This window comes from Solea solea, chromosome 19, assembly GCF_958295425.1.
Source record: "Solea solea chromosome 19, fSolSol10.1, whole genome shotgun sequence".
Classification (NCBI taxonomy): Eukaryota; Metazoa; Chordata; class Actinopteri; order Pleuronectiformes; family Soleidae; genus Solea; species Solea solea.
The window spans coordinates 2,792,665-2,806,405 of record NC_081152.1 but is presented as its reverse complement, the minus strand read 5'-3'; the positions used below and the strand labels follow the sequence as shown (position 1 = coordinate 2,806,405).

Below are 13,741 nucleotides of genomic sequence, written 5' to 3'. Positions count from 1 at the left end.
TTGACTGTGTGTGTGTGTGTGTGTGGTTGCTCTGTTGCTTTCTAACAGTTCATTTTTAAATTGCCTCCTTTCACCAAATAGACTTGTTGGTGTGTGTGTTCTTTGTAATACATACAGTAGTAAACATGTGTTTAAAGTGCCTATATGTTAGTCTAAGTTACTAACTGTGGGAAACACCATTACATACAAGTTTGTGTCCAATATTCTCATACTTTACAAAGTGTCCATGGATACAGATGCAGTCAAACAGAGGTTACTGTGTTGTGTTCTTTGACTAATCGTGAGTGACAGTGATGAGGGTGTCAGTCATTATGATGACAAGTCAATAAACATCCCCATTTGACCACATTCATATCAAGTCACTGACAAAGTTGCTTATGAAAGGCAAAGTGAATCTGGACTTTTGCTCTTTGGGAAGAATAATTCTAGCAGTGCACATTATTCATCAGTGTCAGAAATAAACTCACAGGAAATAGTTTGAAAATGACTTTTTGTCTTCTTGTCTGTACTGTTGTGTCTTCATAGTCTATAAAAGCAGTCTTGGAGCTATTCTGAGCCTGTTTGACATGTTGTTTGTAAAATAATGTATATAACGTGATGCATTCTGGTGTAGAAATGTTTATGTCACCTAGTGTCTTACATGAACAAATGAGGCATTTGTTTCACCAAATAATGACCATGTAAACTCTCAAGACTCTTTTTTTTCTATGAATACTGGATATCCTTTGTAATCGCTTCCTTTTTCTACTACGCCAGAATAATCTGCATTTAAAAGACCACTAAAGACGTTTGTTCTGATAGTAATGTTTGCGATCATTTGCTTCCACTGCATATTTCCAAATCGTGTGACAATGATTTAGCCACTACTACCACGACATTTGATCTGTTATGCTTTTTTTGGGGGGGGGAGGGGCAGGGGGTGTTTGTTGTTTTTTATTATAGAGCTGTGTTTGTTTGTGCAAATGCTTTTGAATAAAACTATCATGAAAAAGTTTTTGGGTTTTTTTCTTCTGACAGCCTATTTGTAAGGCTTTAAACACAAGGAAATGGTCCAACTCAGTGGTTCCCAAAGGCTGGGTCAGGACCCACACATGGGTCGCAGGAAATTCCAGTTGCTTTTGGAAATTTGCATGATTACAATTTTGGTTACATTTTTAAAAAACGCCGCAAAAGCTCGGATTTATCAAATAGTTTTTTTCATATCAACGTCCTCCGTCTAAAGCCGACACTTGTGATTGGCTCTCTCTGGTCATGTGACATACTGCCACTAGACTCAGTCGACTTGTTAACGGTAGTTTCATATCATTTCTGATGCAAGAACTGTGTACAATAAAATAAGATGTAGCCTAACCATTAGTCTCAAACATGACATAGTTTTTCCAAATATGACCTCGAAGCGCCACCTTGTGGTGCAATCTTTACTAGTTTATCTGAGATTTTGCAAAGGTTAGACCAGGATCGACTCATAATGTTTGGTTAAACTTTTGAACACATAAAAGAACAATGACTTTTGAACAGTTTCATCTTTATAATTTTGGTCTATTTTATAGAACATTAATGCCATCACTTATCTGGGTTGTCATATGAAGCGCTGTTGTCTAAATTGTGCACATTTGTCATCAGATCAACATGGTATCATGGTATTTTATTATTATTTATTTACATTTCATCATGTTTTGTTATCAGTTTATTATTTGTGTCAAGAACAAATATGTGGTTAATTCCAAAATAATGATCTATGGTTTGAATCCACTTTTAAATTCAGAAAAGTAATCAAAATGTATCCAAAAGTAATTGAAATAGTTACACTACTATTACATTTTCAACAGGGTAACTTGTAATTGTAACCAGCTGCATTTCCAAAGTAATCTTCCCAACACTGTAATTTAGTTACTTAACACCTTAGTCCTCACAAGACATGAACCAGTAACTCTGTGTGTGTGTGTGTGTGTGTGTGTGTGTGTTTACAGTGTCCTAAAAACAATAGCTGCGCAAACCTGTGCGCGCGCGCGTGTGTGTGTGGCTGTGTGCGCGCGCAGTGTCGGAGCAGAGCTGCTGCTGCTGTGGCTGCTGTGGCTGTGGGTTCCTTCGTGGCGAACATGATCAGTGAGGTGTTGTTGAGTGTTCTCGCGGGGCTGCTCGCGCTTCTTGTCTATCAGAAGATGAGTGCTCCGTATCTCTGGGTGGATGTGATTCAATACTTGAAACTGCGGAGCTACAGAAAGACGCTGCAGACTCGCATGCAGCAGGGAATCCTCACGTACCTCGACTGTTTCCTGCACCAGGCGAGGAAGAACCCGAACAAACCCTTCATTATCTTCGAGAAGCAGACCCTGACCTACCAGGACGTGGACTACAGAAGTAACCAGTTTGCCAGAGTGTTCCGTTTGCACGGTTTTCTAAAGAAAGGAGACATTGTTGCTCTGTTGATGTGCAACGAACCGGACTTTATCTGTGTGTGGCTCGGGCTGTGTAAACTGGGATGTGAGGTCGCCTTCATCAACGTCAACATTAAAGCCAAGTCTCTACTTCACTGCGTTCAGAGCTGCGGGGCAAAGACTGTGGTCACGGGCACAGGTAGACCATGATTTCTTACCCACTCCATCAAACCTGCGGAAGTTTCACAGTCAGAGCTCAGAGACACACACACACACGCACACACACACACACGGGAGTGGCTACAAAACCACCGTGCTGCAAACTTATGTTTCTCCAGTGCCGGACAAAACTTTTCAGGGTCCCTTTCAATGACATGCAGTATGTGAAAGTATACCAAAAAATCACCAGAAAATGACTTTGGTAGAAGTTAAAGAGTAAAAGTCTTAAAGTATCTGACATTTACTCTACTTTAGTATCAAAAGTACACATTTTCTGATATAAAATGTACTTAAGTATTAGAAGTAAAAAGTATTTAAACAAAGTGAGCAATTAGAATTTTGAATATGACATTTATTGTGGCTTGTTAACAATAAAAACATAATAGGTGAACAACTTCAAACAACATTAAAATGAACCTTCTGTCATGAATGGTGACACTCTCTCTCTCTCTCTGTGTCTGCTTGTATTTCTGAAACCTTTGGAGTCAGTGGAGCTTGTTTTGTAATAACGAGTAACAAAGATGGTTAAGGGACATGTATCGTAGTGTAGTTATTAAATCTCCCGCATTTTAAACATGGCTTGTTTTCTAAAAGTACAAATACACACTGTGCTGTTTAGACACCTGTGTTTGGCAGCCATAGGAAAGATGGATCCTAGTGGGGGCTACATTGAAAACATGCTGAGTAATTTGTGGCATTGGGCTGAATGGACAGACACTGAATTGCGCTCACGTTTGGAACTTAACGTGGAGTGAGATGGGCTTATGTTCCTCTAATAAAGGAAACAATAGGCTCTGTTCACATACATTGTCTTGAGCTTTGAGACATTTTCTCCCTTTGACTGAGGGGTCATGGTGTTTTTGTGCAGACAGACAACTACACAGTCCTGTTGTTCTCTGTCCGTTATGGCACAGCAGAAACGGTGGACGCTCTGGCTCATGGGTTGCCAAAGCCCCTTGTGAATGCATTTCCTCCAGTAGCTCTGTTACTCGCTCTGGCATCCTTTGCACGGACTCATTTCCCCCGGGCGATGCTGCAGTTAGTTTGCAGCCTAACTCAGCTTCTGTTCCGAAGGTGACGAGATCATTGGTTGCATTTCATCCATTAGACGTCTGGATGCTCTGTGTCCTGTTGACACTCTGAACTCAGGTTATCAGTCCAGCTGATGTTGACATAGCACAGAGCAAAGTGCAACGCCGTGACTTCTGCCTTCGATAATCTCACCTGCTGGATGTGCAGCACTGTGCATCACCAGCGATGTTGTTTTTAATTGTCTCTCAAACTCATTTGGACTGGAATGATGTGACTGAAGGTTGATCTCAGGAGGAGTCGTCCTCATGTTTTCCGTGCGTCCTCGCTGGATTCTGAGGGGTTAAAAACTATCTTAAATAGATGCTTACGAGGTGACAGCCTTTACATCCCACCTTCTAAATACTCAAACTTGCCCTAGTATATAATGTGCGTCTTGAATAAACCTGGTACAGTAGATTTTAACATTAATTAAGGTTCCACCCCAGGTTTAAGAGAGCCAGGGTTGCTGGCTTCAAACCACCTTTGGTCAAATGTAAGAGTAGGTCACACTGAATATACACTTTGTGATTGATTAGTGATTATTTATTTATATTTTTATACTTATATAATATAAATATTTGTTATGGTTTGTTTAGTGACTGGTTGCATGTGATGAGGCATTAATGACTTAACCCTGTTGCATCTATTTCTGCAGATCTGGTGTCTTTGGTAGAGGAGACGCTGTCTGAACTGAAGAGAGACGACATGGCTGTTTGGGTGGTGGACCACACGGCTCCCTCCGAGGATTTCAACAGTGTGTTAGATAAGCTGGAACACATGTCTGGAGAACGCTTAAGTGAACTTCCTAAGGTTGACATCATGTCCAACTTCCTCTTCATTTTCACATCAGGCACCACAGGTACAGTAGCATTTTAATTTGTGTTATGTTTTTTTACCATTAACATCAACATTAAAGGTAAGCTTTATTGTACATGAGGGACAGCAGTGCCATTTCGGGCAGCGTTGAGTGTATTAAAATGGATTAAAAACGTTCAGAATTTCTAAAACATAAAACCAATAAGGAGACGAGATATCTATAATCATTTCTATACTCTATACCTGTCTATACCTGTCTCACTGAAGGTTTCAGTGACACTAAAGTTGAATCTAATCTATTTGAGAACAAATGGAAATGGATTGGTAGGGCTAGGACGATAGCACTTTTTTGTGTCTGATACCGATATCAAAAACTACCGATACCGATGTTAGTCCATTTATGAACGTATGAAGCTGTTAACAATACATGAGTCATTTCAAAGACATGATTCTCCAACTGTGTAACAGATATTGTTCTCCCAAAAAGAAGAAATAAACATCCCAAACATGACTCAGCTAAAAACATATATATATATATATATATATATATATATATATATACATATATATGTATATGTATATGTATGTATATATATATATATATATACATATATATATATATATATGTATAGGATTTACGAATTGTATTGGATGCTACATTTCTATCTGTCCAATATCCGATCCAGTGATTTTGACCAATATTGGACCGATACCAATTCCTATCCCCAATGAATGAATGAATGAATGAATGAAATGAAATAATGAATTAGTAATTCGTTACATCACAGAGAAGCCCTCCGTGCTGATTGTTACACACACACATTCACATACGAGGACGTTACCAGCCTTGTCATGTTCAAATTTGATTGCATTTGTATTTGTAGTGTTAAGACGTTTCTGTGAGTGGGTTAAAATGTTGTTTATTTTTATTGGATAGTACTAAACTTTATATTTATATTTAATTCGTGTGGTACTATATAAATACTACCGTTATTCTAGTAATACGAAGCTTATTGCAAATCGGTGAAGTATTGCTTGGTTAATAAGTATCCATGTTGTAAAATATGCTGATTATATGTAATAATATTCTCCTTGATTCTGAACAAAACACAACTGTGACCACACACTGTTTGTTTCTTGCAGGTCTTTGTAAGGCCGCCCGCCTCGGTCACTTCAAAGCCATTATGAGCATGGCCTTCTTTGAAATGTGTGGAGCGTCATCTGATGACATCATCTACATCACTCTTCCTCTTTACCACATGTCTGCATCACTGTTGGGGATTGGTGGATGCATACAGCTTGGTAGGAACGGCTGAAATTAAAGAGTTCTTAATATAGTTTGATTACTATAATACATGTACACCTATAAAGAGCTTACTTGAGCTGTACCTGGCTTTTACGTTTGTTATTTATTTGATCTATTATTAATTATTGTACATATTCCTCCAAAGTTGCACTGAAAATAAATATTGTTTAAATGACATTGAATTACAACTTTCTTCATTTGATTCATCTTAAACATACATTTAAATATATTTATTTGAAATTGGGGCAGATCCTCGTTTGTGTCATTATTTTTAGGGGGATGATTCAGTTACTTTATTTTGTTCATCAGAAATAAATGCTGAATATGTGTGTATGTATGTTTGCTGGCAGAATATGAATGTTGGTTTTTGGTTAAAGCTTTTTTTCTAGTTTGATATGTTAGGCCTGAAAGAAGAGAGTTCATATTCATATTCATTTTTTTTCTTTCTTTGTGTCACAGGTGCGACTTGTGTGCTGAAGAAAAAGTTTTCTGCCAGTCAGTTTTGGAAGGACTGTGTGCAACACAATGTGACAGTGGTGCAGTACATAGGAGAGCTGTGTCGATACCTCGTCAATCATCCTGTGGTAAGACTGACTAGAATATAAAACGCAAAGTTATCATCTCTTCATCTCTTCTTCCTAAACGATATAATTGGATTTTAACTTTAAAGTTTTCCCGTTCACCTGCTCCTCGTACACCACTGCCTCTGGTTTGCCAGCGTGCTGAGATGTGTTTGAGGAAACAGTTTCGAAGTTATTAAAATAATAATAATAATAATTAAATATTTAATAATTAATGAATTAAATAAAATAAGCTTTTTTCTATTTAGGTTCCAGAGGAGAGAAGTCACAGGGTACGACTGGCTGCAGGAAGTGGCCTCAGGCTGGATGTTTGGAAGAAGTTTGCCCAGCGCTTTGGTAGAATCAAGATCAGGGAGGGTTATGGTTTGACTGAGGCCAGTATCGGTTTCCTCAACTACACAGATGAGATTGGACCAATAGGAAGAGCAAGCTATTTCAACAAGGTGAGAAAACTATTTATTATGTCTCATGTTGGAATTTGTCAAACTTAAAGACTGAAAGGAGGAAACAGACTCCACTTATATTACTGCTTTGTCATATTAAAAAACAATTGGTTACATTATTATTCTTTAACCAGATTTTGTGATTTTTGTCACCAACAACAATTGATTTCAGCTGATAAATCCTACAACCTTTCAATTTGATTTAATTAACCAGGTCAATGAGAGTCAAGTCAAGTCAATTTTATTTATATATCCCAACATCACAAACGAAATTTGCCTCAAATGGCTTCACAGGCTGTAAACCAAGTGACACCCTCTGTCCTTAGACCGTCTGTCCTAAGACCCTCTGTCCTTAGACCCTCTGTCCTTAGACCCACTGTCCTTAGACCCACTGTTCTTAGACCCTCTGTCCTAAGACCCACTGTCCTTAGACCCTCTGTCCTTAGACCCTCTGTCCTTAGACCCTCTGTCCTAAGACCCACTGTCTTAGACCCTCTGTCCTTAGACCCTCTGTCCTAAAACCCACTGTCCTTAGACCCACTGTCCTTAGACCCACTGTCCTTAGACCCTCTGTCCTTAGACCCTCTGTCCTTAGACCCTCACATCGAGTGAGGAAAAACTGCAAAAAAACACTTGTACAGGGAGAACATCATCATTTCCATGTAGTAATGATGGTAAATAGCTGCAAAATAATCACGTTGTTGTTGTTTTTTCCCTTTCCAGCTTTCTATGCCATTTGAGATCCTTAAGTACGATCCTCAGTCAAACGAGCCGGTCAGAGCAGACTCTGGAAGATGCATACGAGCAAATATAGGTGAATGGATTGCATGATTGATTTTGTACTATGTCGATGACTGTGTGAATATATGTTTTATAAATGTTCTTTGTTCTCTTCATGTGCTCAGGAGAGGCAGGGATCTTGGTCGCTCCACTTACTGCTATCAACCAATTTCTGGGCTACGCTGGGAACAAGGTGCAGTCAGAGAAGAAGCTGCTCAGGGATGTGTTTAAAGCCGGCGACGTCTATTTTAACACTGGAGACCTGCTGCTCCAAGATCACAGGGACTTTCTTTACTTCCATGACCGCATCGGAGACACCTTCAGGTACCGTAATAACAAATGTGCTGTTTCTGCTTTGCTAAGTTTATTGTAAAATCCAGGATTACTGATCACTTCATCCTAGGTTTATGTCACATGTAGGTATTTGTAATGGTAAATGGTTTTATACAAAGTGTCTGACCAAAAAACCCCCAGAAAAGATGAAAACTAGAAAGGTGCTTTTATTTTTCACGATAAATCTGATTATTTTAAAAGATTCACTTAAATGAAAATAAAAATACACAACAGCAGAGTTTTCTTATCTTTTGCACTGCGGGTGGGTAACAAGAACATCACCCTAACCAGCAAATATGCCCGCTCCACACAATCCAATGCTTTTTTCTGCATATAAAGAAAGAATCATTTCAGTCGAGTTTTTATTGGGAGCGGAGAAAAGAATAGAGATAAAAGTGGTCTGATCAAAGCAGGGCAGAGTACTTTGGATGAACTGTTAAAATCAACATTCAGGAGGGAACGCTCATCCTGGCATGTGATAATGCAATTTATTTTACAGAAAAATTATTCCTAATAGACATATATATTTTAACATGCGTAGACTTTTAAACAGTAGACTCTGTACTGATCTTTTTAAATGCTTTTTATCAAATGAATCAGACATCATAACATATGCTGTCTGTCATTTATAAGTTGGATGTATCTGTGTCTGAATTCATGGGTTGTTCACCTGCACCTGACCTTGTGTCCCACAGATGGAAAGGAGAGAACGTATCCACGACAGAGGTGTCAGAGGTTGTCGGTCTTCTGGAGTTTATCAAAGAGGCCAGTGTGTATGGCGTCACAGTCCCAGGTCAGTGCATGTGTTTTCATGGCATGTTGTGATGAATCATTCCTTGTTTAACTGAAGCACTTTTTCATCCAAATGAAACATCACAGGCGAGTATCATCCTGCTAGTCTCATGTAGAGTATGATTTGAACTTGCTTCAATATATATTATACAAATAGTTCACATTATGAATTTGTTTTTCTGTTTTATTCATTGGTACAAAAATACTGAGGACAGAATTATGGACTGAGATACAGTATATGTGACTCTAGGCTGGAGTGGTTCTGACATGAAGCAGAGGAGATGTTTGTATTCTATATGACTCTTCCTGCTCATTCAACAGTATGTAGAGCTCTCCAATGCCTGTGTTTCTAACTTTGAAACTGTAGTTTCATGTTGTTATTTTGCTTTTCCAGGGCAGTTCCATGTTTAAATCAGTACATTATTAGGTTACTAGAAAACATTGTTATTGTAAAATATGTGGGAATGTGGGAATACTTTCAGAACCAGCTGGAAGCAGGAAGTGCGGCAGTAAGCGCTCTATTGTTCGTTCCACATGAAAGAATAGTCTCAATCTGTTTGTGCAGGACGTGAGGGTCGAGCAGGGATGGCTGCTATTGTGTTGCAACACGATCACAAATTAAATGGAACACAACTCTTCAACCATTTGGCACGAGCACTTCCTGCCTATGCCTGGCCACGGTTTCTCAGAGTGCAGGTAAGACATGCAGCTGTTCTGTTCTGTTCAACATTAGTGACGTCATCCATGTTTTAATGTCTCGACCACAGTTTTGTTAAGTTGATGATGGATGTGACATCCATGAGATGGACCTTCCATGACTTAGGTTGATGTACAATAGATCTTTTCCACTCCTTCTTTTTCTGGGTTTTATTATTATAATTATTATTATTATTATTATAATATATTTTATTCTGGACAATTGTGACTCCTCATGGTTTATTCTTTATTGATTAAAGTGCAGATGTTTGCACACCAGTGTTGAGCGCTCTAAGACAGCAAGTGCAGCTCAACTTCCTCTAAAATGTCAAATATGTACTGTTTTGTATCTACATTTCAATACTAAGCGTGTGTTAGAACTCCATTAGAAAATGTCACTCGTGCGTTCAGAATCAGCCGTTTATCACGGATGATGTAAGTCACTGCGGTGAGCTCGGCGGTGATCGGACAAATGCGGCAAAAATGGCACTTCCACTGAAGCTCAGCTTCTCTGGGAGTCAGTGGAGCAGTGGGTGGGCTTGGACGCTTGGCTTCTAGCTTAGCTTTACTTTTATCACGTTTTTTTTGTTTTATGTTTTGCAACTTCTTGTACCCTTTGTTTTACTTTAGTTATGAACAGGAGAGGCAGAGTTTTGTCTCTTTGAGTCTTGCTGCCTTCTTTTTTTCCTTTGGTTCCGATGCACATTGCAACAGTTTTAAGCCTGAAACGAGTGCAGACATGTTTGTACCTCCGCCCCTGTGAATATGAAAAGATGTCCGACCATGTACATCACATACTTTTTTCCCCTTCATCATATTCAATAATTGAACGACTTGTATTGAACAACTCATTTTATTCACCAGTGTCTCTGTGTTTGTTTTCAGACCTCTCTGGATGTGACTGAGACCTTCAAGCAGAAAAAGATGCAGCTGGTCCAGGAAGGTTTTAATGTGGATATCATCAGGGACCCTCTCTTCTACTTAGACATCTCTCAGAAGGATTATATCTTTATGACTGGATCTGTGTATCAAGATATTGTGTCAGGAAAGATTAATTTATAAGCATAAGACATGTTCAGTCTGTATCATGGTCACATTTCTGAGATCATTAACATCCAATCACAAGTGTTCACCTCACATTTCAAGTGTATACGTGACCACATTCTGTCCCCAGGACGCAGTCCGTCTGTCTCCTCAGTCTGATGTCCTGACCTGCTGCAGTTTCACACGGAACTACAAGTATTTTTACACTTCTCAGGGCCCGTATCAATGTATTTGTAGCCACTGTTACAACAATTAGGTGGTAGTTCAGGTTTTGTGTGTGTGTGTGTGTGTGTGTGTGTGTGTGGTTCACATAGTCTGTGTGCACCCCCTGCAGACCCCTGCACCACAGTGCTCACACTTAGATAACACACACTTAACAAAAGACTTACCTTATCAAATGTATGCAGAAGAACACAATGCAATGCAATACACAACCACCTTTGTCTGACTGGGACCTGAAGTTTGTGTCACTTTGTAAACCACTCACTCTCCCACACCAACGTCCACACACGGCAAACACTAACCTGTGTGAGAGTGTGTGGAACACACAGCGACACAAACCTCAGTCTCTCACAAGTGCTGCTGGGACTTTTAATGACACTATTATAAAAAAAGATATTACTGTCTCTCTTTCTATCTCCATGTCATTCTCTGTTGTCCTCTCTCTACCACATCTACCATATGACATTTACTTGAAGTAGTTTGCACATTTCCAACAACTGGTTAGCAATTCTACCAATAACTGTATTTCATATAGAGTTGTACTTATTTATGGTGAATGGTTAGTATTTATAGAGTCTCGATGACAACTCACAGCTGTTTTACAGTTTTGCCATTCACCCATTCACACACATTCACTCACAGTTTCATACAGAGCATATGGGGCAGAGGATTTTCAATCCCTCTTTCTTACTGTCTTGCCCAAAGACACGTCGGCATGTACCACTGAGCTACCATAAGCTATAATAATATATGAACAGTTATTATATTATGTAGTGCAGTTAATATACAGTATTTGGTTGTTATTTTCATGATTTTACATTCATTGTTTTTATCTGTAACTATGGTTACAGTCTGGAATCCTTGTGGTCTTGATTGTCTAGGAACTGATCCTCAGGTGACGCCAACGTCCCTAAGACAAATGATGGGATTTTACATCACAGCACACAGTTGAGTTTTTGTTCAAAAGTTCAAATGTGTTATTTTGTCTCTTTGATGTTTGAAATACTTTGTTCAGATTTACCTCAGTGATATAATGAACTGAACACACACACACACACACACACACACACACATATGATTTTCTCTATGGATTTTGGTGTGGTAGAGTGAGTGGTTCCGTTTCCAGTCAGATAATGTTGTCTAGTAGTGAGATAAAGCAGCGATCGCATTCTTCATGCTTTGTTTTTTTAAGTATCTCCGGCTGCTTCTCAGCACAGTGGATGCACACAGTGCTGTCAGCTTGGATTATGTCAGTATAGAACCACACTAATGGCACTTTCCACTACATGGTAGCGGCACGGCACGGCACGGCACGGCACGGCACGGTGCGACTTTGCATGTGTTTTTTCTTTGCTTTTCCTCTAGCGATAGTACCTGGTACTTTTTTTTTTAGCACCTGCTCTGGTTCCAAGCGAGCTGAGCCGTTACTGTGCGTGACGTCGTCATACTGCTGTCCACTGATTGGTCAGAGTGCTCTTGAAGAGGCATGAGCAAGGTGTCCGACACAATGCCGAACTGTAGATCAATTAAAAAAGTCTTAAAAGTGCTGAAAACTTGCTTTAATCTCCAACATTTAGCAGGGAAATGTCTAAAATCTCAATATTTAACAGAGGAGTCTGGTGTATTTAGCGACAGCCCTGCTGATCGCGAGCGGCGTCACAGACCCTGCCGCTGTATTTCAGTTCAGTGACCGTGTCAGACGGAGTCTGTGCTCCGGTCATGGAGGAAGTACTCAACAAATCTTTTTAATAAACTGATTCTAATGATTCAGTTACACTGAAAACGACTGCTTTACAAGTCACTAGTCGCGTGTTTGAGTCGAGTCGAGCCGTGCCGTGTACTACCATGTAGTGGAAAAGCGCCATAACTTGATGGATCATCAGAGGTGAATAAATCCTCCCTTTCCTGATTGAGTACAAGCTATGGACAAGGAATATATCCTTAATGAATCAAGGGAGTTATTTATCTACTGCTCCCCCTCAGTATACTTTTATGTCCTTTATTAATGACCTACCATTACACTAATAATTAATATATGACCAATATTTCAATGGATTTTATTTTGTGTGCTGACTTTAAACATTCTGGAGTCTTTTCTTAGGAATTATAAATGTGTGAACCCATTCATCTAAGTAGCATTAGTTATAATGAATTAGTACAAGTTAACAGATGTAAACATAACTGATGACACGCCTTAAATTTAAAACTTGGAAAAGTAATATAAAATTGAATGTACATACAATAACTTTGATACTTGGAGTAAAATGAATAACACTGATGCTTTAAAGATGTTTTGTCACATCTTAAGAAGATGACATATTAAAACTTGTTTACACATTTATACATTTTCATGTTTAGGAAAATAAAATATCAGTAGTTTTTTGTATTTACTTATTGTATAATATACAAGTGTGACGTATTTTGCAAAATATATAAACATGTGACAGGAACATTTTCAGCTTTTGTATTTCAGAGTTTTTCCTCTAATTTGTAATAAATAAACAAGTCACCGTGTTTAGTTATGTGCAGTCAAGTGCAGAGGTCTGTGAACATGTGTTTATTTTTAAGCTCAAATTCTAGTCAGAGTTGTATTTATTTGAATTGTTCGGATGAATGTCTGTGATGTGAAAATAAACTGGAGCCTTCTGTCTCAAAGAAAAGCTTTTCTTCAATTCTTTCCTTCAACAGCTCTGCTCTGACATGAGCAGTGCCCCCTTTTTCACTGGATTCAGACATTTATTTATTTATTTTACAAATTACTTCACTTCTTGAAATTGTTATTCATGACAATGATGAATAATGAAACAAAAACTGGAAAATTCCTTGGTGAAATTTTGATTGCCTGCTTCTTTCTGCCGATTTTGGGTGGATTGAACCTTTAAAACTTGAAGCTTTTAAGGAGGGCCAGCTTTGATAATGTGAAGATGTTCGGAGGCCAAAGGTCACTTCACACATATTTTAACAGCAACTCACATACAGATGCACTGTTTGATTAAAGTTAGTCGTCTATGACATTTTGGTCAAATTTTGGGCAACATACTAAACTATGAAGTTTTAGTC

At 38.8% G+C, this 13,741-nt stretch overlaps 1 protein-coding gene across 1 annotated transcript; it reads left to right on the top strand.

Moving 5' to 3' along the window:
- The first annotated feature begins 2,039 nt into the window (after positions 1–2,039).
- On the top strand, positions 2,040–11,742 carry LOC131446128 (long-chain fatty acid transport protein 2). The gene is made up of 10 exons (XM_058617147.1): positions 2,040–2,577; positions 4,324–4,527; positions 5,628–5,786; positions 6,250–6,374; positions 6,620–6,814; positions 7,538–7,628; positions 7,720–7,918; positions 8,623–8,720; positions 9,285–9,415; positions 10,301–11,742. Exons 1-10 carry the CDS (start codon positions 2,100–2,102, stop codon positions 10,475–10,477), a joined length of 1,857 nt encoding a protein of 618 aa, XP_058473130.1. The 5' UTR covers positions 2,040–2,099; the 3' UTR covers positions 10,478–11,742.
- Positions 11,743–13,741: the final 1,999 nt, after the last annotated feature.